General features: G+C 43.9%; 1 protein-coding gene across 7 annotated transcripts in view; it reads left to right on the plus strand.

Moving 5' to 3' along the window:
• Positions 1 to 23,275, plus strand: part of MYO7A (myosin VIIA) — a 105,202-nt gene that overhangs the window by 78,505 nt on the left and 3,422 nt on the right. For 3 of the 7 annotated variants that reach the window (XM_064644838.1, XM_064644841.1, XM_064644840.1), the window contains 22 exons: positions 1,208 to 1,465; positions 2,491 to 2,618; positions 4,038 to 4,164; positions 7,480 to 7,599; positions 8,323 to 8,496; positions 9,399 to 9,626; positions 10,883 to 11,053; positions 12,034 to 12,151; positions 12,462 to 12,588; positions 12,703 to 12,872; positions 12,972 to 13,162; positions 13,720 to 13,844; positions 14,587 to 14,744; positions 15,856 to 16,009; positions 16,124 to 16,279; positions 16,684 to 16,789; positions 18,494 to 18,607; positions 19,683 to 19,770; positions 20,557 to 20,663; positions 20,863 to 21,048; positions 21,904 to 22,020; positions 22,910 to 22,993. In XM_064644838.1, coding sequence (XP_064500908.1) covers positions 1,208 to 1,465; positions 2,491 to 2,618; positions 4,038 to 4,164; positions 7,480 to 7,599; positions 8,323 to 8,496; positions 9,399 to 9,626; positions 10,883 to 11,053; positions 12,034 to 12,151; positions 12,462 to 12,588; positions 12,703 to 12,872; positions 12,972 to 13,162; positions 13,720 to 13,844; positions 14,587 to 14,744; positions 15,856 to 16,009; positions 16,124 to 16,279; positions 16,684 to 16,789; positions 18,494 to 18,607; positions 19,683 to 19,770; positions 20,557 to 20,663; positions 20,863 to 21,048; positions 21,904 to 22,020; positions 22,910 to 22,993 — 3,207 coding nt within the window. The remainder of the gene's footprint in view (positions 1 to 1,207; positions 1,466 to 2,490; positions 2,619 to 4,037; positions 4,165 to 7,479; positions 7,600 to 8,322; positions 8,497 to 9,398; positions 9,627 to 10,882; positions 11,054 to 12,033; positions 12,152 to 12,461; positions 12,589 to 12,702; positions 12,873 to 12,971; positions 13,163 to 13,719; positions 13,845 to 14,586; positions 14,745 to 15,855; positions 16,010 to 16,123; positions 16,280 to 16,683; positions 16,790 to 18,493; positions 18,608 to 19,682; positions 19,771 to 20,556; positions 20,664 to 20,862; positions 21,049 to 21,903; positions 22,021 to 22,909; positions 22,994 to 23,275) is intronic. The other 4 variants (XM_064644842.1, XM_064644843.1, XM_064644844.1 and 1 more) reach the window with 2 other exon arrangements.

Here is a 23,275-nt window from a genome sequence, read left to right on the forward strand (position 1 = left end):
TGTCACTGGGGGACTTCATCTTAGTATCCTTCCTGGATAGGACATTGTGCTGGGTAAATCAACATCCATAGCACTGATATGCTTTCATCTTTGGCAATTGCTTCATTCAATAGGACAAGGTATTATCAGCTGTTGACATCTTCTGGATGTCCTGTTTAATCAAGAAGTTTTCTTGACAAACCTCTGCAGCATTTGCAGAGGTAAATTAACAAATCTCCTAGTTTTTAGAAATGATGATACCATTCAGCACTTCCAGTGAATTATCTGAGGAGAGTAGCCTCATCCAGATTGTAATTCTGTAAAAATACACGCCAAGAATAACCTTTCGTTCCTTCTACCCATCATTTCTTGCTTGTTTATTTACAAAAACTTGTATTTTGGCCAATTGAGACATCGGATAGTACAGAAGAGAAGGAAAATTTAAGCTGTCCTTTTCCTCTTTGGTTACATCATCTCTTCAGAGTGCAAAAGATGCCTGAGCTGACCCTGAGCAAAATGATATGCAACTCCAGGTTTACAGTACCAACTTGTCTTTATAAGGGATATAAACCATCACATCTGCAGGACTCAAAGTGTTGATTGTATGTGACAATATAGTCCTTTCAAAGCTGTTTAAAATGGGGAGGGGTTAACTGGGTCAAAAAGTTTGGTATAAAAGCAGAAATCCAACAGTAACTTGATGATATATAGTCAGTGCCTGGGGCTGTTCCACATCAAATTTATTCTTCTGGGAAATCTGATAGAGCACAGGACTGGTTAAAAGTTATGAAACCATCGTGTATAACTACCTGTCATGAATTCCTGGCTAGATGGCTTCCAGCTACAAACCCGCTGTGCAAATGGCTTGTCCCAGAGAGTGGTCTCTAATTGGCTCATCTCGTTTGCACTGTCATAAGCAGAAGTGGGTGGACCTGGGTTGACTAGGACAGTCATGTATTCAACATAACTTTTTTCAGGTGTCCCCAATATATAATTTTTATTTGAGGGATGCTCATGGTTTAGAGAGTATCTGCAAAATTCAGAGCCACATTTGGGTTTTCAAGGGGTACAGGATATAGGTGCACACTTCTGGTTCCCACCAGCCTCTGAAATACCTCACTCTTTGTGCAGGATTAATGGTCTTTTGCAGGAGTCCAGGGGAGACAGGGAGAGCACTTGGCAGGGTTCTGTGTCTCACCCCATTGCATCCATCCTTCTTACTTTGCAGAGTACTCACATTGATGGGCACAAGAAGAACAGTGTGCGGCACAAACTGGTCTCCTTAACACTCAAGAAGAAATCCAAACTGACAGAGGAGGTGAGAGGAGACGCTTGGCCGCCTGGCAGCACAAGTGCCGTTGGATTGTCTGCAGCCCTCTCTGACTCTCTTCTGCTTTTCCCTAGACAACATAGAACCAGCCCTCCTCTGGGTTTGGCGCTACCTGTCTCTCTGCCTGAAAGATTTAAGGAGTGTTTAAGGGGAAAGGTTGGCTTCCCGTGTCTCCTTGAGTCATTCTGCACCTCGCACCGGCCTCCCCTCGGCTCCCGTTCTCCATCCATCCAGCACCTTCCCTCCCCTCTTTCACAGCCCTCCATCCAGCTGCTGATACCTCTCACCACTCTGTGATGGTCTGAATGTTATCCCTGCTTTTAGCTTCCTGCCCTCCACTGTGGCATAGGTAGAAAAGTTGGAGTCTCCAGCTACATTCACCCATCCCCTGCTCTGCTCCAGTGCCAGGGACAAAGCTCCTCATGGGAGCAGTTACCCCAAGCTGAGAGCTTTTGAAAAATCCCATCTCAAAAGAGTGAGGAGCAATAAATCTTTTGGGTGGGGGGATGAAAACAATGCAAAGACTGTCCTTTTCCAGAGCAGGCACCCTCTCACCTGGCTTTAGCTGCTTGAGAGCACAAAGATTGCTCCCTAAGATAGTCACCCTCTAGAGTCACATACTCTAGAAGTGTATGTCTTTCTCTAGTGACTCTAAATGGAGACCGAGTTGCTTGGCTGAGACAGAGAACTGATAGGCAGATTAATTCCATCCCTGCTTTCACAAACAGCACCATGCTTATGCATTTTTGGCTGCATCACTAGATGGGGAGTGAGTCCATTTTGTCAGTGTTTTACTGGTTATTTTAATATGAATAAATTAAAGGGACACATCTTCCTTGGCAATAAGATGGGTTTATTCCAAAGATCCTTGGTGGCCCTCTGCCATCTGCAGGACCAGCTCAGAGCTGGGATGCAATGGTGCCATTGTAGAAATCCTGGGAAAAGAGCAAGCAGGTGGAAGTGTGACTAGGCAGGACCATTTTTAACTTCACCCATACATGATTAAAGCCAACACAGTCAAACCCTCCCATTGCTGCCAAAGTCCTAGTTTGAAGAACTTCTGAGACCCCTCCTGGCTGGTGGAGAAGTCCCCCTGGGGGAGCACCACACACTTGGGATGGGAGTGGGGGGAGACATAGTAACTGGCTGTACTGAAAGAGAGCAATGTGTCTGGTTGGCAGGTGACAAAGAGACTTCACGATGGTGAGTCTACGCTCCAGGGTAATAGCATGCTCGAAGACCGACCCACCTCCAACCTAGAGAAGCTCCATTTCATTATTGGTAATGGCATCCTCAGGCCAGCCTTAAGGTTAGAAATTAAGACAAAGGCATGAACATGCCATTCTTTTCATTCCTTCTTCCTTGAGCTTGTCTTGCAATACTTAAACAATTTTGATATTGTGTGCAACTTTGAAAAGCTCTCATTTTATTATTTTTATGGTTGTGTTGTATAATGCAGGCTAGACTGGATCATGTTCCTTAATGTCCATATCAGGCCCAATGGAAAGACCACACAGAGGGATTCAAACACTTCTGAAAGTCCTCCTGGCGATTGGATTGATTTTTAACACTCACTCTTGTTCCCTACTACTCTTTGTTATCCACTTGACTATTTCGATCACTTTTGTTTGTGTGAAAATTTTTGATGGCATGCTAATGAAAAACTCATTTCAGTTGCTAAAATAATTATTTAAAAATTGGAAAGTGCCAAATTAAGGCCAACTGCACATCTTTTGTTTAGCCCACTTGTGTGTGTGTGTGTTATAATACAGTCCTTGCCTGTGCAGTGTCACTCTTTTCACTCACACTTATTCGCTTACTCCAGGAACAGTGTGACCATCTTCCTCTGATGATCACCTTTTCTCACTTTCATTTTATGCTCCCAGTTCACCATGAAATCCTTGCATTATTTTTCTGCACAAAGTCTTCTTTGCAGGCAGACCTGGTAGTGTCCCATGGGCTTTCTCATGGGTTTTGTCAGTGTAACAGGTTGCCTAACATTTTTTTTTGGCCTCCCATGTAGATGAGGAAGTACTGTTATCCCTCATTTTGCATGTAGATAATAACGATAAACTCAAAGTGGACATTCCATCCCAAATGAGACAGCTGTCAATGTATGTTTCTGTTTGGACACAAGAGCAGGACAAACCTTGATCTCCACTGGACCTGATAGTTGCTGAAAAAAGCAAATTCAGGTGTCTCAAGGAATAGCCAGCAAACAAAAACTCCCCACTGATAGATCTCTATGCAAGTTATTTTAGGATATTCTCCCTGGGAAATCTTTCTAAGGGGATGGAATAAACTCCATCACCCAGAGGTGACTTTGAGCTTCCCTGAACCTTGAGACTCCTTTTATTTCTCTCCTTCTCAAAGCAATGTCAGTAAGCTGTGGGAATCTTAGTTGAAACATGGGCAAAACTCAGAGGATGTTACAGGACTGGTGATGGATGACATTTTAGAGACATTGCAGTGATCAAGGTAAACATCGTTAAGGCAGTTAAATTAATGTCCTCGTGATGCTAAAATGAACTTTTGACTGCCAGTCACATGCAGACAGAGTCTGTCTCTCTGATTGTGTCAAAAAACACCACCTTTTAATGTGTTTGGGTTTTTTAAAAAAATTTTTTTAATTCCTATTAATTAATAGGAATAATTAAATAATTAACTTAATGATTTTTAATGTTTAATTTTAACTTTTAAGTATTTTTTTTTTTAATTCCTGTTGCAGGGATGAAATCTACTGTCAAATCTGCAAGCAACTGACCCAGAACCCATCAAAAAGCAGCCATGCCAGGGGTTGGATCCTGATGTCCCTCTGCGTGGGATGCTTTGCTCCTTCTGAAAAGTTTGTGAAGGTAAAATGTAGCTATTTGTCTCATGAATTATCTGCCAATACATTTTCTTTTCCACCCATGGGACCAGCTTTTCTCTTGGGTTTCACAGTAGAAGGAATCTCAGTCTTTGCCAGAAATGAAGATGACAAAGTTCCTGAGAAAAGTGTGCATGATCCCAAGTTCCATGTCTTATGGGAGTCAGATGAGTCACTCCTGAGAACTGACCCTCTCTTTCCTGTATTCTAAAGGGAATATAGACAACCAGTTTAGATGGTGCCTCCTGCACTGTAGATGTGTGAAGATGTTATTGACTTCTGGCAGGAAAGTTCCTTGTGGGAAGCTTCAAGTGAAATTTGCACAACCAGAAGAGCCCACATTTCTCCCCTATTTCTCATATACAAAGGTCTGTGCATTCATTCAAGAATCTACTGGCTTTGACAGTATGACCTCAGGCATGTACTCTAGCACAATTGGCAAGGAATAGAACTACACAGCTAATTATAAATATAAATTGATATTTTAAAATTTGCACTTAGAAAGAGAAGGATTTAATTCACCTGGAAGTATGTTTGCATAGGTGCTCTATGTGTGATGTACATGCCCCACCACGTGTCATATTGAAAACATCCAATTCTAAACAGCCCCATGAGGTGACATTTAATCTGTCTTCAGCAGCACTGTGGATCAGCACGACTGAAGTCAGTGGGGGATGCTAAGCAGCTGACACTTTTGAAAATCAGGCTGTTCTTGAGAAATTTCTTAGAACTTTTTTCTGGGCAAAATTATGTTGCCCAGATTTGAATGGTCTGCATTCCAAATGAGTCACTGAATTATTAAGGTTGGAAAAGACCTCTAAGATCAACAAGTCCAACCATAACCAAGCCTGCCACTAAAGCATGTCCACAAATGCCACATCTACGTGGTTTTTGATCAATTCCAGGAATGGTGATTCCACCACTTCCCTGTGCAGCTTGTTCTAGTGCCTGACTGGAAATAAAAGTATTCCATTAATTTCCATATATAATCAGATTAGATACTGGATTTTCGGCAATGAAGGAGCTGAAGCCAGAACAGAAATCCCTCCTTCATCCCTGAGCCTTGCCAATGAAATCTAATAAAGCAGATAAATCACTGGCAAAGTGGCAGAAAATTAAATTATGTGTGGAAATGAGATCTGAGAAAGTATGGCACAGGAAGTTATGTGGATTTAAATCTTTAATAGCGAAAGATTACTTTAAAGCAGTGAAGCACTTATAAGAAATAATTTATGAGCAGTTCTGGAGACTCAGACATAGACTCATAGAATCATAGGATTACAGAGTCGTAGAATGATTTGGGTTGGAAAGGATCATTATAGGTGATCTAGTTCAACTGCCCTGCCATGGGCAGGGACACTTTCCACTAGAGCAGACTGTTCAAATCCCCATCAGCCTAGCCTTGAAGATTTCCTGAGTTGAGGCAGCCACAACTTTTCTGGGCAACCTGTTCCAGTGCCTTATCACCCTCATAGGAAAGAATTTCTTTCTTATATCCAGTCTAAACTTACTGTCTGTCAGTTTAAAGCAACTCCTCTGTGTGCAAGCACCCTTGTCAAAAGTCCTTCTCCAACTCTCTCATCTCCAGCACCTTTATCTCCAGCCATTTAGGTACTAGAATGTGCTCTAAGGTCTCCTTAGAACCTTGTTTTCCCCAGGCTGAACAATCCCAACTCTCTCAGCTTGTCTTCATAACAGAGGTGCTCCAGCCCTCTCATCACCTTTGTGGCCTCCTCTGGACTTGCTGCAGCAGGTATATGTCTTTCTTGTGTTGGGGGCCACAGAGCTGGACACAGTATTCCAAGTTAGGTCTTGTGAGGGCAGAGCAGAGGAGCAGAATCTGTTCCCTTGACCTGCTGGTCACACTGCTTTTGATGCAGCCCAGGACGCAGTTGACTTTCTGGGCTGTGAGCACACATTGCCAAGACAATGTCCCCCAACAACAGTAAGTTCTTCTCCTCAGGATTGCTCTCCATTCTCCATCCAGCCTGTATTTGTCTCTGGGATTACCCCAGTCCATGTGCAGGACCTTGCATCTGGCCTTGTTGAACTTCAGAAGGTTCACATAGACCCACCTCTCAAGCCTGTCCAGGTCCCTCTGGATGGCATTCAAAAGTCTCAATTAGAACTGAACATTTTGAGAAGGGTACTGATAATGAGGCAGTTTTCAATATGTATTCCAGCTCCCAGATATGCAAGTTGTGCTTTGGATCCCATTATACACTTTTCCATCATATGTTAAGACACATTAGCACTCCTGTTCTTTGCACCTTTCTTTCAAGTAACAATGGGCTTAGTGGGAAGGCTCAGCCACAAAAAAAGTAGAAATATGAAAAATATGTAATTGCATAGTTCATTATTAGCAATAGCATAATTAAAACTACACTTTTACATTGCATCAACTGCTTACAGTCATTTGCAGCAGCTGTAATCCATGTAATGTGACTGTATTACCTAGATATTTCATACTTTCTCTATAAGTTACTGTTGACAGAGATGCCTGTCTCTCTAGCCATGTTATTTATGGTTGACAGTGTTATAAAGCTATCTGTGTTTCTGAAGGAACAGCTGTGTGTCATCATTCAGAGAAGTCTTTATCTATCTATAAAGTCTCTCAGAAGAATTTGATTTACAGAACTATTTGTCTTAGCTAACATTTTGGCCAAGATGTTTATGTAATATTTTTAAGTGTATTATCATTCATACTGTAGAAGTCACTGGATTTCATTTTCTCTACAATAGTGTGATTGTATTTTTAACATACAATGAAGTGCCTCAAATTCTGGATCTTCCAAAATGCAGTTTAAAATCTGACTAAAGAAATGCCTGTTTAATGTCACTGTGAAAGATCTCTTGTGCTGGCAGCTATGTTTTCTGAGTGGCGTTCACTTACAATTCCCTTGGATCATTACTTACACATCTTTTTAATTCACTCCTATCTTTTTGCCCAGCACTCAATAACATTTTATAATACATATTTAAAATACAGAGATAGAAACCAGTGGCAGCAATAACAGAAACAGAAAAGCTGCTGTACTGGCTTCAATCAAAGTTCTGTCTACTCTGGTATCTTATCTCCCCCAAGGCCAGAAAAGCACAGTAGAAGAACAAGGCAGGGATGCAGACTGTTGTATTCTCTCTCAGCTTCTAGTGATGCGATGTATGAACATTTAAGCCTGAGTAGTATCACTGTCGTTAGTCCCAGAGGGCTTTTCTCCAATAAAACATTGCTTCTTAACCTTTGCAAGTGCCTGATCTAAAGAGCCAAAGGTCTAACCAATGTGTTCCCTGCTGCCAACAGTATTTAAGGAACTTTATCAACGGAGGCCCCCCAGGCTATGCTCCCTATTGTGAAGAGAGGCTGAGGCGAACATTTGCCAATGGGACAAGGACACAGCCACCCAGCTGGTTGGAGCTGCAGGTATGAGTCTCTCTATCTCCTCCCCAGGCAGCTGAGGCTCAGGGTTTAAGCCTTTCGCTGTCGCAGGAACCACATCTCTGGCAGGACAGAATGTGGGGCGACAAAACGCCTATTTCTGTCAAGAATTTTCAGGTAATTCCAAGATATTGCATTTCCTGTCCCTCCTGGTTTTGCTCCAGAGTATGTATCCTCAGATCGATGCCTTTGGCTGTCTCAAAACTTTTAAATTAAGTGTGCTTGAGAATGCTGTTGGACCTTGAAGCCAGCTGGCATGGAGCAAACCCCCATATATTCCAGAAAACCGTCTTAAAGATGAAGGTGGCTGCAGGCAAACTGCCTCCTGAAAATGGTCCCTGGGACTTGTCTGGGGATAATCGTAGCTGGAAAAGGCAGTTTGTGCAAAAATTGCTCTTTTTCTCTGCTGGTTTACTAGCATATACATCTGTGCTCCAGTGTCCATGAGCATTTCCAGGAATGCTTGTATTTATTGGATTAGGTGCCTTGAGGACTGAATGTGTTAAATAAAATATCTGTGACTTCCAAGTGCTGCCAGTGGCTGACCATACATTTTCCTGTTGATAAATACGGTATGGTAGTATTCAAAAGCAGCTAGTCAGTGGGATCAGGAATTAGTAAATGGTTATCGGAGTGGGATAGAAGAGTATGTAGGTAAATAGTATTGAAATACACATAACCTTATAAAGTTTGACTTTCATCCATTAGGCAACCAAGTCCAAGAAACCTATCATGCTGCCTGTCACATTTATGGATGGGACAACCAAAACACTGCTGACTGACTCTGCAACAACTGCTAAAGAGCTCTGTAATTCTTTGGCCGACAAAATCAGCCTGAAGGATCGATTTGGCTTCTCACTTTACATTGCACTTTTTGACAAGGTATATATTGAGATCTGTTCCTGAATAACTCTGTGAAAGAAGAGGGAGGTTCTAGTTGCTGTCACATAACTTCCAGGAGGCAGAAGGAACATTTCTACAGTGCAAGTGTCAGCATGATTTTCACAATAAGAGTAGTCAAACTCTGGAGCAGTGTTGTCGGAAAATCTCCCTCCTTGGAGATATTCAGAATTTAGCAGGAAAATGCACAGATGGACCTGCTCTAACCACTGGACTGGACCAGAAACATCCAGAAATTTCTTTCCACCTACATAATTACATGATGCTATATTCTTACTCTCAGACACGCTTATTTGAGGTGAATTTGCAATAAAACAAACAACGTGGATTTTTATGCGAGGGAGCTACTACATTTAGTTGGAAAACTAATGGTTGAAATTGAGATAGAACACAAACTGTCATACCTGCATTGGCATTTAACCTGATTTATTTAACCTAAAAACATACCTTTTTCAGAAATTCTGTTAAAATAAAGGTGAGCGTAAATGAGAAGGAAAACAGACCTAGGGTAAATCTTCAGCTGAAACAACAGCTCCAAGTCAATGAAACTGAAGTACTCCTACAGTTGCTGTCTAAGAGGATGAGATATATTCTCACCTCCAGATGTGGCCACCTCTGCCTGCAGGTGGAGAAGAAAGTAGTTTATACTCTGTCTTCTTTGTCTTTTTTTAGGAGACATTCATCCAGGGATGTTAAGTCTGAGGGCTTCATACCAGATGCCAGAGAAAAGACAGATGTGATAAATTCTGGCTAGTAGACATAGATATATTGATTTATTTTGATTATAAAGGAGATCTGAATGAGTGACTCAAAACCAGATATCTCTACCTAGAAAGAGTAGCTTTTAGAGAGGTGAATGGCACATTTCCCTCTGCCCTGACTAGGTGTCCTCACTGGGGAGTGGCAATGACCATGTGATGGATGCTGTGTCTCAGTGTGAGCAGTACGCCAAAGAACAGGGAGCACAGGAGCGCAACGCGCCGTGGCGGCTCTTCTTCAGGAAGGAGATCTTCACTCCTTGGCACAACCCAAGTGAGGACAACGTGGCTACCAATCTCATTTACCAACAGATCGTGCGAGGGGTGAAGTTTGGGGAGTACCGGTGTGACAAGGTATGTGACCTTAGCAGCTACTGATCTGGTCCAACAAGTATCTTTGAGATGGTGAAGTAGGTTCCAACAAAGGGGATGACAAATATTCCTCCCTGGATGCCTATTAGCTTGCGGGTTTATGGTATTCATTTAGAAAACAGTAGCTACAAGTCAGATCCTCTTGACTGGGCTTGGGTGCTGCATGAGCACTCTCGCCTGGTGACTTTTGGATGGAAAAGTGAACAGCCGCTTCATCCATCAGCCTCTGCTTGGAGGGCCACAGGTAGTGATCTGTAACCAGATCATCACATCAGGAGTACACAGTAAAACCCTGTTTGGTGAATTCTGCCAAGTCTTAGACATGAGAGATACTTTTCAGGATACCCAGACCTGTGCCATGCAATACAAACCCAGTAATTCTGCCATACAGTGAAGGGACATAGGCAGCATAAACATAATGGCATAAACTCTGGAAGCTTACAGAATTATTCCAGTATCACCGAAATTAGCATCTAAGGAAACATAAAATTCTCTGAAAATGTCCGTCACATTTTTGAAGGGAGTTTGGGGGGTTTTTTGCTTGTATTTAAGATCACCCAGGTGTCAGATTGAAGACATGTCTCTTCCCGAATATGTGATCATTCTCCTGTGGTCTGGTAGAGTCCAGTCACCTTGAGAACTACATTGTCTTTTCACATCTCTTTTGCATTAACTGCAGTTCTTTTATCTTATCAGAAGTCCTGTCCTTTCTCCCCCACCCTCTGCTCTTCTTGTGCTATTATCATTGCAGTAGCTCTATTACTTCACCCCACAATGCTTGAAATGTAGCTGCACCAAAGGAATTTTACAGTTCTGCATTATGCACAGGTGCTTCAGTTGCTGGGCTTCCCAAATGTGGGAAGTGATGGATACATGCAGTTTTCAATCACTAAGCTCTGTCTACCATAGCAAAATCATCTACTGCTGACTGCAGGCATCAGAAACAGACTGATCTGCAAAGAAAGACTGGGGCAAACGTGTTCCCACACAGTACAGAGGAGGTTGTGTGGTGCTAGTCACTGAATATGTTAAGGCTTAGTCATAGCTTTTAGTGGTCAGTCTCCTGGACTTTTGATGTGCAAAAAGCACTGCTGAAGTTCTGTTGAAAGGAAGCATCACCACAACTTGCACTGAAGCAGCAGTACATCCAGCTGCCACAAAGAGCTCCTTGAGTGGTGGAGGATGGATGTTCCGAAGACGTAGTAACAGCATTAACTTGGCTTCTTTGGCTCCCATAGGAGGAAGATCTGGCAGAACTGGCTTCCCAGCAATACTATGTGGACTATGGGTCAGAGATGGTACTGGAAAGGCTGCTAAATCTAATTCCATCCTACATCCCGGACAGAGAGATCACAGCGTCAAAAACAGTAGAAAAATGGGCTCAGCTCATTATAGCTGCACATAAAAAGGTGGGGACAGTGGAGCACCATGGCATGCTTCAGTAGTTTCCTGTGTCTTTTAAACATGTCAGACATCATAGCTCAGCTCTTAGCCTGGCCTGAAGCTAAATCAGTGAGAAAGGACAGAGTCTGTTCTAACTACGTTCAGCTTTACTGCAGGTTTTGAGGCAAGATCTTACAGAAAGAGGCAACGTGCAGAGATTCAGTGGGAGAAGCAAAATGCTATCTCTGGGGTGACATTCTTGTTACACAGGATTATGGTTGTATTACAGTGATTTTTCATGTCTCCAGGTAATGTTGGGACCTTATTGTGCCAGGCATTATATAAAACCTCCCTGACTTCAATTAGAACATTTGTGACACTCTCACATGGCAACCCCTTCCATAACTCATTACCCATAACTTGCGACCATTCATAGGGTTGGTCATCCTGGCATGATAATTGGCATTCATTTAACTGCAGGAGCCACCTTCAGATTAAGATCCCTAAAATGTAAACATCTCCATGTGTATCAGGAGTCTTACCTCGCCTTAACTGTCAATGGAGACCTAGGGAGGCAATTCAGTTGGATCTTGCACATCCTCCATTGGCCTGTCAGTTTTGTATAGAAGTGTCAATATCTGAGGATGTCCTACATAAGGTGCTTGAGGGCTGTTGAGTGTCAGTTTCCAGCTAAAGAACTGTCAAGCCAAAAGGTTGACCCAAAGTTCCCCAAAAGGGAAATCCAAGGTCAACTGAGACAAATCTCAGCCATATGCTTGCCCAGGCTTATTAAAGTCAAATTGTTCCCTGAAGTGGGAACCAAAGGCCAGGACTTGGCCCAAACTATCACTTGTTCCTGTAGTACTTTGTTTGGCCCTTAGATGCACTGAGACCTCCTTTAATATTAGTTCTAAGACCTTCAGGTTACATAGATTAATTTTGTTTGCTCTCTAACCCCCTAAGTGGGGGTTTGCTTCATGTTGGTTGTGGTTTGCTTTTTCTGTAGGGAATTTATACTCAGAAGAGAACAGACCCAAAAAAGGTCAAGGAAGAGGTAGTGGATTTTGCACGTTTCAAGTGGCCTTTGCTGTTTTCTCGGTTTTATGAAGCCTTCAAATTCTCAGGTGAGTCAGTAAAGCACATCTCCAGAGCACAGGATGCTCTAAAGCAAAATGAAAGAGAGACAGGGATTCCACAGATGAGAAGGAGATAATCTAGCTGGTCTTTTTTGGATATGTTATTTTTTGGTGCATCCTGATTAGCAACAGCTCAGGCTATGAGTCTGATACTATTTCTCTTCCTAAAACAAACAAACAAACAAACAAACAAAAAACCCACTAGTTTTTTTATCATTGAATCCTTCTTTGAAAGGCACACATTTTTTGTATCCTAAGACCCTTCATAAGCTGACTGTATGCCTTGTCTTCAACACAGGGCCAAGCCTGCCTAAAAATGATGTGATTGTAGCTGTCAACTGGACAGGAGTGTACTTTGTGGATGAACAGGAGCAGGTTCTCTTAGAGCTCTCTTTCCCAGAGATCACAGCTGTGTCAAGCAGCAGGTAAGGAGGAATAGACTTCGCTGGCAATCTCACCATAAACCAGTCTTTTTCCAAGCTTTGCCTCTTGATGTCATTAAGTGTCATGTGTATGTCTCCCATAAAAATATATCCCAGAGGAGGAAAGCTGCAAGGACAGAGTTTCACTTTGGCTACCATTAAAGGCGATGAATACACTTTCACCTCCAACAATGCAGAGGATATCCGGGACCTGGTGGTGACCTTCCTTGAAGGACTAAGGAAACGATCCAAGTATGTGGTCACTCTCCAAGACAACCCAAACCCTGGTAAGTAAATACCCCATCTCAGTGGTAAACATATAGATAGATTTAATATTCCCAAAGAGTTTGGAAAAAAATTCAAACCAATGAATGGTTTTCTTGCAGTAGGAGAAGAATCCGGATTCCTCAGCTTCCTCAAAGGAGACCTCATAGTTCTGGATCAGGACACAGGAGAACAAGTGATGAATTCAGGGTGGGCTAATGGGCTCAATGAACGGACCAAGCAGAGAGGGGATTTCCCAACTGATTCCGTCTATGTCTTGCCTACAGTCACCATGCCTCCACTGGAGATCGTGGTAAGCTGTCTTACAGAATTACACAACGTGGTACAATGCTCGAGGAGATCAAAGCCTTCCTGAAGTGCTTAGATCTGTCCAAAGTCTCCCTGAACATCAGGTGGAAAACAAAGTGGATGAGAGAGGTGACAAGTTGTCCAAAGCAAAAGCGATCTCAGCCTTTCTTCTGGTCTTGGCACTTAGAACACCACAAACTTGTGACTTGGAATATCCATGTATCATGCTAAATCACTCCAGCTGGCCTAATTACATAAAGGTGTATTTGGGGTTGGAGGGAACCACTGCATTCATGTATGGAGCTGTAGGATCCAAAGCACATTGTCTTCTTTAGGAAATGATCCACATTATGGAAACATTTGTTATGGCTTACATTACTAACTGAGAATGGCACAGAGACATGACAGTTGCACAGTTCTTACTGACTGTTATCTGGAATTGATGGGTTATTCTTATTCACTCACTGTTATTTTTGTTTTGTATCTGCTTCCTCTCTCTGAATACATCAGCTGTGTTTTATATCGAATATACCAAGTAACAGAGAACTTTTCATCCCACAGGCACTGGTCACAATGACCCCTGACCAACGACAAGATGTTATCAGAACCTCTCAGATGGCAATTTCAGACAGTGAAGAGAAAGTAAAACCATATACCTTGGAGGAATTTTCCTATGATTATTTTAGGTGATTTTTTTAAACCACCCTCAAAATTTATAGGAATTCATCTGCAGGTAGCCTAGGAATCAGGAAAATTTTGCTGCTGGAAAAGACTCTGAATACCCCGTTGTGTGACTTTTTATAAGTGCAGCCTCCATGGCATTTGAGCCATGTTTTTCACAGATAAGGTTTTATGAAGGATTTCTTCTAAGCAGAGGTGTAACAGTGTGAAATTTAATATTATGTGGGAAGATGTACTTAGACCATATAGCCAGCACTTAAATTAGGTACCAGCATTTTCATCTCAGCTCCAAAGATGTAAATGTGCACCACTGCTGAATGCAGCTGACCAAAACTCCCACTCCTGTTTCAATGGGCTGGCAATCCAAACAGGCAGACCAGATCCCGTGGAATATTTTCCCCTGGTAGGCTTGTACTGATAAGTGATACTCTTTCAGTGTGGCTGCCCTGATGATTCTTTGCCATCATCCTTCTTATTGTGGTTAGAAGCTCTTCAGGGTAGGGTAGGTTGTTTTGGTGTCAGTACTTGGGTAGGGTCCTTAAGGGACTTTTCTGAGCTCTAGGAAAGTACAAATATTTATCTTTGGGTAGAGCTGGAGCTGGATACTTGCTAAATTGTCAAGTCCCATTTGGTGTAAGAGTTCATTAGCCAGGTGCTGCAAGCAACCTTCCTAGGCGAAACATTGGCCACAAGCTGTCCCTTTTATCCCTGTAATCTCTCCACTTCTTGCTTTGCATTTCCTGCCAGGCCACCTCCCAAGCACACCCTCAGCCGAGTCATGATCACCAAGAGCCGTGGAAAGGACAAGCTGTGGTGCTACACCCGTGAGCCCATCAAACAGCCACTGCTGAAGAAGATCCTGGGCAGCGAGGAGCTGTCCCAAGAAGCCTGCATGGCCTTCATTGATATCCTTTCTCTGCTTGGGAGAGACCTTGGGCAACAGGTCTGATGGGCAAAGGGCGGATCAAGCTCTTTAAGGCCCCAAGCAAAGCCCATGGAAAGGTTTGTGGTCTCTCTTAACAGCTTTGGGAGCATATCATAGTCTTGGAGATGGGTCTGAGCCACAGATCTGTACTCAAGTATCGCTGAGATCTGAGGTGTGTCTAGTTCTTAATAAATGAGGAATAGGGAACAAGTTACTCAGTCCTGCTGGTCCACACTCACTTGCTCTGTTCTGGCTTGCTTCAGCTGAATTTCTGCAAAATGCATCTGCTGTGGAAGGCCATAGCCCTAATCAGTGTGGATGCAGACCATCCACATGGCCTTGGGGACAGAGCTTGTTGTCTGAATATCCCTTACTTGGCAGAAGGCACACAGCATGGGAGAGAAGAGCTAAGTGCAACCATAGATTCAATCTGTTGAAGCCTTTATTTTTTTAATGGGACTTCGCTCTAGGATTCAAACTTCGTGGTTTGAATAGTTCTGTTGGTATAAACTTGTTACTGATTAATAGTACGCTATTGCTGCTACCACTGGTTTCCTCTTATTAGCAAATAATAATAGGAGGAGAAGTTAAAAGAACAGAGAAAAAAAATGGGGACATTTGCATTTTTGTGCTTTTCCTCTTGTTGTGTCCTACATGTTAATTTTTAAAACTGTGGTCTCTTCTCATGCTGAATAGTTGAAATATGCATGATGGTGAAGGCTGTGATTTGGTTTATGTTGCTGCAACTCCACTGGTATCTGACACTAGCTGAAAATCTGGTCTTTTACAGTGGTGCCTGTACCTGTGATCAGGTAACATATGATCTCACACAACTTTCTTATGTCTACATATCCCAACTCCAAAACAATCAATGTTTTAAATTAGTTTGATGCATGATAAAGGGAGAGACAGCTTGCTGGACACCTTCTAAAGCAGTTTAAAGTCTTTACCATACACTGTGCCCCCTCCACCAAATTGCAGCCACTTCTGTAGTCATGTTAGGATGTTTTTAGGAGGTTAAAAACATCCCAAATATCCCAGTTAGCTTCCCCAAATATCCCAGTTAGCTGATCCTTGACTCCTACCCCCACCAGTGCTGAAGTATATGGGTGACTACCCATCCAAAAGGACCCGCTCAGTCAATGAGCTGACAGACCAAATATTCGAAGGTGCCTTGAAAGCGGAACCCCTGAAGGATGAAATCTACTGCCAGACCCTCAAGCAGCTCACGGACAACCACATCAAGTACGGGCTCTTTGTTCTCCTTGTCCCAAATGCACTAGCCCATGTTGGGCAAAGCAGACATGAAGTGTCCATGCCATGAGTGATGTTCTTCCTCCTGGGTCTCTCCTTGTGTAGATACAGTGAAGAGAAAGGCTGGGAACTATTGTGGTTGTGTACAGGCCTATTCCCTCCAAGTAACATCCTCCTGCCGCATGTCCAGAGGTTCCTGCAATCCCGGAAACATCATCCCTTGGCAACAGACTGCATCCAGAGACTCCAGAAAGCCCTGAGGTATGGCACCGAAAGACCTAGTCCTGACTGTACTACAACATCCAAATATGTGTAAGAAAATACAACTAGGAGATATTTTGGTGACTGGGGGAACAGTGAAAGCACACAGCCTCTCTTTATATTCCACCAAGCTGATTTAAAGGGACATCGAGTGGAGAATGTTGCTGATAAACTGTGTAGAAAAATAAAGATGAATCAACTTTGTCCAGGTCCACTGAAATAATCTACAATGTAAGCAAATATACATTCCCCATCAAAATTTTTCCTTCTTCTTTTAAGGGGAAAAACACCCTACTATTAAGAAAGTAGCTGAAGTTACTCAAAAATAATACATATTAAAATGGAAAATTTAAACAAGTAATTCTTGCTTTGATGATGATGTGACGCTGCCTCCTGTTTTGCAGGAATGGATCCAGGAAATACCCGCCTCATCTGGTAGAAGTGGAAGCCATTCAACACAAAACCACCCAAATTTTCCATAAGGTTTACTTCCCTGATGACACCGATGAGGTAAATGGGGGAGGAGGAAATTCTTCTTTTCTGTCTGGATGGCTGCCAATTTTCTTATTAAAATCTCAGAAAGGGCTAATATTGGTTCTAATTCAGAAAAGCTCAGCCTTTCCAGAAGACTCTGGGCCAAAGCATTACAAAGAAAACCCATCCTTGTCCATTCTGATTTGCTGCAATTCATGTTTTTCAAGATAGGGTGCTGGGCTGGTGTTCACTGGAGGTTTTACAGTAGGACCTCAGAACGAAGGCGACTGGGTGGGTACATCCATTCAATTGCATTGGTTCAGAAGCCTTGGATAACAATTATCTGGAGCCTCAACCAACATATATTGTCCACCCTACTATACCCAGTGGGGTACTATGAGAGGGCTCCCTGGCTACTGAGCAGACTATTACAGCACTGGCAAGTAGGTGACTGAAATTATACCTTCTGACCTGAGATGACACAGAAATCATACCTGCACTCAGGAACCTCTCATTAAGCATCTTATGTGCTAATAAGGCAGCTACTTATATTGATGCCAGAGCAGATAGGCATGTCCTTGCAGATACCACTATCTCATGCTACTGATTAGTCTTCCTGTGAGGCTCAGATCTCTCTCTTCCCTCATGCCCTTGGGTACAACTAAATTCCTGTATTTCCAAGTGGGTTTTTGTGTAAAGCAGTCCACACCCATGGAAGAAAAAGGATGATTCCTCTCCAGCAGCTGTGCGTGCCCTTGTTTATCTCTAATGGACAGTTGAGAGAACTGTTGGGGTTTCTCATCATTTTGAGTATTTTTTTCTGACATGAGCAGCTATGAGCATGGCACTGCTTTATACACATGCATCTGTGTGAGAGCAAGTAGAAGGAATCAGTGGGGACTTCTGTACTTGGATGGGTTTGCTGTGATCCATTTGGCCATGGAAACCACCAGGTGGCCTGGCAGATTAGCATTGTTCCAGTACAACATGCATCTACAGTGAAGTGCTGCTGGACACTGAGCTCCGGATTAGACTCTTGTGGGATGTAGAACATGAGTCCTGGTGGTTTGGTGGTTCAGGCTAACAAAGTCGTGCTTGTGGTGGTCAGAAGCTTGAATTCCTTAAAGTGCTATGAACTGAATCTAAGTGGGCAGAGCAAAACTGAGGCAATGTAAATGCTGAGCACAGCTCAAAAGGCAAAACCAGGACTGAGATGTGCATGGAAGTGGGACAGTCCTTTAGATATCCCATACTTTAGATATACCATCCATAGATATCCATAAAGGAGGAGTCATTTTCCCTTTATTCAGCTATCTAGAAGCCAGGCATTTGGTCTAAGCCAGTCATCTGATCTCCTCCTCATCAATGGAGAGGTAGTTGGGACAAATCAGCTTGGGGCTATCTCACTCTCTCTTCCCACCCCCTCTTCCCCCCAGGAAAATAGTTCTGAGACTTCACTGTTAGATGAGAAAAATCTCTTACATTGCCTGGGGAGACCTTGATAAGCCAGCACAGGATATAGATAAAGCATTAAAAAGCACAATGGTGCAGCAGTAGCATGACAGAACTTCTGCAGGCATCCCTTTCCATGCCCCAAACCACAATTCACAATGTCACTGATTTCATTAGTGGTGGGCATCTAAATCCCTCTGTGCATGTGTGCCTAGAGCTCCTCAAAGAGAGCATAAAGTGAAAATTAATCTTGAGATAGTAGTGGTGAGGATCTTCCTTTCTTTATAGGCATTTGAAGTGGAATCCAGCACAAAAGCCAAGGACTTCTGCCAGAACATCTCCAATAGGCTGCTCCTAAAGTCCTCTGAGGGCTTCAGCCTCTTCGTCAAAATCTCTGATAAGGTGAGTGACCCACCCAGAGGCTGAAGTAGCCCTGAAATACTCACAGTGACCCACCTGCCACTCAGTACCCATTGGTGGAGCCAGAGTTATCTGGTGAGAAGCATTTCTCTACAATCTGTGTGGCATTTCTAAGTCAGATCCAACCTGATACAGGTGAGGTTTGGACTCCCACAGCCCTGACTTACAGCAATCTCCCTGAAGGACTTAATGCAGTGATAGGCAGAAGTCTCCTAGGCTGCTACTGAGTTGGCTTTATAAAAAAGGACTAAATAAGAAAAATGTGCAGCTTAGAGCTGCCTCTGGCAACTGGGAGAAATCTATGGAGATAGTCATCAGGAAGGGAAAGGAATTGTTCTGGTGAAACAAGAAGCTGCAATAAGGAGTAATGTATGAAATTAGACACAGAGCCTGAAGCAAAGTGCTGGCAGTGGCTTTCTCACATCAGCAGTTTGTAATACATCAGTGTAACCAGCCCAAAACAGCGAGCAACAACTACAGGAGATGGGGCAATGGGCAACCCTGCCTGTGACGTCTTGCCACTTGTTTTGGGCACCACAATATAAGAAGGACATAAAGCTGTTAGAGAGGATCCAAAGCTGAACTACAAAGATAGTGAAGGGTTTAGAGGGGGAGACATAAGAGGAGCGGCTGAGGTCACTTGGCTCATTCAGCTTGGAGGAGACTGAAGGGAGACCTCATCATGGTCTACAGCTTCCTCACGAGGTGAAGTGGAGGGGCAGACGCTGATCTCTTCTGCCCAGTGATCAGTGACAGGGCCAGAGGAAATGGTGTGAAGCTGTGTCAGGGAAGGTTTGGATTGGATATAAGAAAAGATTCTTCACCCAGAGGGTAACTGGGCAGTGGAACAGGCTCCCCAGGGAAGTGGTCACAGCACCAAGCCTGAGAGAGTTCAAGAAACATTTGGACAATGCTCTCAGGCACATGGTGTGATTCTTGGGGTGTCCTGTGCTGTGCCAGGACTTGGACTTTGATGATCCATATGGGTCCCTTCCAGCTCAGGATATTCTGTGATTCTCCTTCTCAGCCTTTGTGACCACTGTGCTGTGTCCCCCAGGTCATCAGTGTGCCCGAGGGAGATTTCTTCTTTGACTTTGTGAGACACTTGACAGACTGGATAAAGAAAGCAAGACCAGCAAAAGATGGTAACTTTTTTTCATTATGGGTCACACACAGCCCTTCTACCACCCTCCAGACCTTTCAAACAAGATTGACCACACAGTCTGCCATAAGCACTGGAATAGACTGCCCAGTGAAGTGGTGGAATCACTGTCCCTGGAAGTGTTCATAAAACATGTAGATGTGGTGCTTAGGGACATGATTTAGTGGTGGACCTGGCACTGGACTCAATGGTTTTAGAGGTCTTTTCCAACCTTAATGATTTTGTTATTTTGTGATCTGTTGGGCCACACTGATGTGGGTGTGCTGTCTGCACCATCCCTGGGGGACATCACCTGGGAGGTGGTCTGTCCAAGAGCAGCAAAACCTCTTCTCCAGAGCTAGTCCTTGCCCCTGCAAGGAGTGCCTCCTAGTGGGCAGCTCTCCAGGAACTGCCTGCAGGAAGTTTTAGTGGTGGGATTCACCTCACCTCACTGACCACATCCATGATGGAACTGGCTGCAGCTCTGCTGAATTTTTCAGTGGCTGCAAGACATGGATGCCTCCGGGGTACAATTCCTCTGTCCTGTGTTAGGCTTGAGCACTATCACTGAAGTACGATAGTGCAAGTGAACCCAGGCAGTTCTTTCCATTTTATTAAAACTTTGCATGTCAGTGATGTGGGTTGGTCTGCAAGGTCAGAGCCCATTTGTCCTTGTGAGTGCCCCTGTCCCTGCAGGTTTTGATGGCACGTGGGCACCACTGGCTTGCAGACACTGATTGTCAGCTGGTATTCACACCATTGCTCCTATATTCCTGCTTCTCTTGAACAGGTATAGTGCCTTCCCTCACCTACCAAGTGTTCTTCATGAAAAAACTGTGGACCAACACAATGCCTGGAAAAGACTCGATGGCAGACTCAATCTTCCACTATTACCAGGTACTCCAGGACTCTGCAATACCAGTGAAGACTTGGGAGGGATTAGGAGGGGTTGCAAAGACATTGTCCATCTGCAGATGTTCCCAGGGCACAGCCTCTTAACCAGGGGCTGGATACCTGCACAAACTCCATTAAACATCTGAGGATGAAGGTCCATGGGCATCCCCTCTATCTCTCATTTGTTCTTTCCTCCATGCAGGAGTTACCAAAGTACCTGCGCGGCTACCACAAGTGCACACGGGAAGAGGTCCTGCAGCTGGCGGCTCTCATCTACCGGGTGAAGTTTGAGGATGACAAGTCCTATTTCCCCAGCATCCCCAAGCTCCTGAAGGAGCTGGTGCCTCAGGACCTCATCCGACAGCTCTCTCCAGATGACTGGAAAAGGGTAAACCAGCAGCTTGATTCATATGCCAGGACTGGCTGGGGGAATCCCAGTCTCTTGGCTGTCTCATCTGACATTCAGCATTGAAGCTGGACTGCCAGAATGAGTGGCCCATGGTCCCTCTTGAACCATAGAAGAGCTTCAGCCTCCCTGGCATCACCAAGAGGAGAAATTGTACATTCATGTTTGCATACACGTGCATGCCCTGGGTTTTCTTTGTCCTGCCACTGTGGCTGTGGTGGTGGATGCAATGCCATATGGACACATGCTGAGAGATGGTCTTGTGTAAAGGTCTGTCGTTTAATGCAGACTACTGAGTGGAGGAGTAATTCTCCCTGCTTTACACAAGGAGGGCTGTGGCACATGTGCAGACAAGTCTAGTCTTAATATATCAGAGGCATCTCACTGCCAAGAAAGTCTTATAAGTCCTTTCTGTCTCCTATGTGCTTATCAGCATCTCTCGATTGAAGGTCTCTCAAGTCTCCTCTGCTGCATTAATTGGAGGATTAAAACTTATGATCCCTTTAATGGAGTTTCCAGCTCAGCTCATCTAAGAAGGACCTGCCTTGGTTTCAGACCCTGCTCCAGTGACCAGCCAGCACTTTTTTGAAGTGTTCATTGGAACAGAGACTAGAACCAAACCTAAAGGTCAGGTTAGACAGAACTCAGAGCAATCTGGTCTAGTGGAATGTGGCCCTGCTCATTGCAGATAAGTTGGACTAGGTGACCTTAAAAAGGTCTATTCCAACCCAAACTATTCTATGAATCTCTCACTGTGGGACTGATGCTCCTTCCCTACAAACATCCCTGGTACTAGGTAGTGCAAACCCTCCATCTCAGTTGTGTTCTCTGTTCCAGTCCATCGTGGCATACTACAACAAGCACGCAGGCAAAACAAGAGAAGAAGCCAAGCTTGCCTTTCTAAAGATTATCTTCAAGTGGCCTACATTTGGATCAGCATTCTTTGAAGTGAAGGTACCTGCTCTGGGGGTTCTCTGACAGCTTTTAGCCAAGCTCGTAAGCCCTGTACCACAGGGGGATTCCAGATCTGAACCAGACTGGGACAACCCTGCTGAAACAAGGAAAGAGTGTGAGACTCTTCATCAGTGAAGGACAAATACACTCTTTTTTGCTGCCCTCCCTCTTTACACAGACAGAGCCATTGTAGAACTTCAGCATGTCTCAGTCATTGGGTCCCTGCTCGTAGCTGTGCTGCTGAGGAGCCAAGAGCCATTCTCTGTTTTGCCAAGGCAAAGGGGAATGTGTGGTTTTCCAAGGGATCTGTCTGCACCGATCACAAATGGAATCCAGACCACTCGCCCCAGCCCTAGACTTCCATCAAGGAAGCAAGTAGTCATGAAGTCTGTCCAGGTACTCTGGACACCTTATTGCAACTTCCTCTTCTCAATGACCAAACTGAGCAAAACTGAGTGTAAAGACCAGAAGGGAACAGAGCAGTGTAGTCTTAGCCTGGAGGTCCACATCAGCCTGCATAAGGAGGAGCAGAGCCCCAAACAGACTGGAAGAGGAAAGGAGATGTCTGGAGTTGCTCAGCCTGTCCCAGCTCTTCCATGCCAGTAGCAAGATGACTTCACTTTTGGGAAGCCACCAAAGGGAACAAAGAACTTAATGCTGTCAGCAGCTCAGCAACTGGTTATCATGCATTTAGGAAAACTGTACTTACCTAGACAGCCCTGACTATTGCTGATACCTTGATGAGCTCTAGATTTATCTTTAAGGGCTAAACTGGATAGCAGTTAATAGGCCACCAAGTGCTGTCAGGAGAAGATAGGGAGTGAGGAAATAGGAAGGGGTCTGATTTTGCTTGACACATCCTCTAACCAGTTCATCTCATTTCCAACAGCAAACTACAGAGCCAAATTATCCAGAAATCCTTCTAATTGCCATCAATAAGCATGGAGTCAGCCTCATTGATCCCAAAACCAAGGTAAGCAAAACTGAGGGCTTCACTAGATGCTCCTAAGCTCATTCCCCAAACCCTCAGAGAAGTCATCCCAAAGAGCATGTTGTTCAGAACTTAATGAGTTCTCATTAAGCCTAGTTAGAAAGGCTGAATAGACAGAACCGTTTCTGGAGGCAGAAATTCACTGTTACACAGAGCCAGCTTTTTTCAACAGAAGATGTATTGGAAGCATCAACTGTTAGAACCCTGTAACTGGAGGAGACACACGCTGCTTCCTTAATCCTTTCACAGACATTAGCACAGGAG

The sequence above is a fragment of the Pseudopipra pipra genome, chromosome 2, assembly GCF_036250125.1.
Source record: "Pseudopipra pipra isolate bDixPip1 chromosome 2, bDixPip1.hap1, whole genome shotgun sequence".
NCBI classification, from domain to species: domain Eukaryota; kingdom Metazoa; phylum Chordata; class Aves; order Passeriformes; family Pipridae; genus Pseudopipra; species Pseudopipra pipra.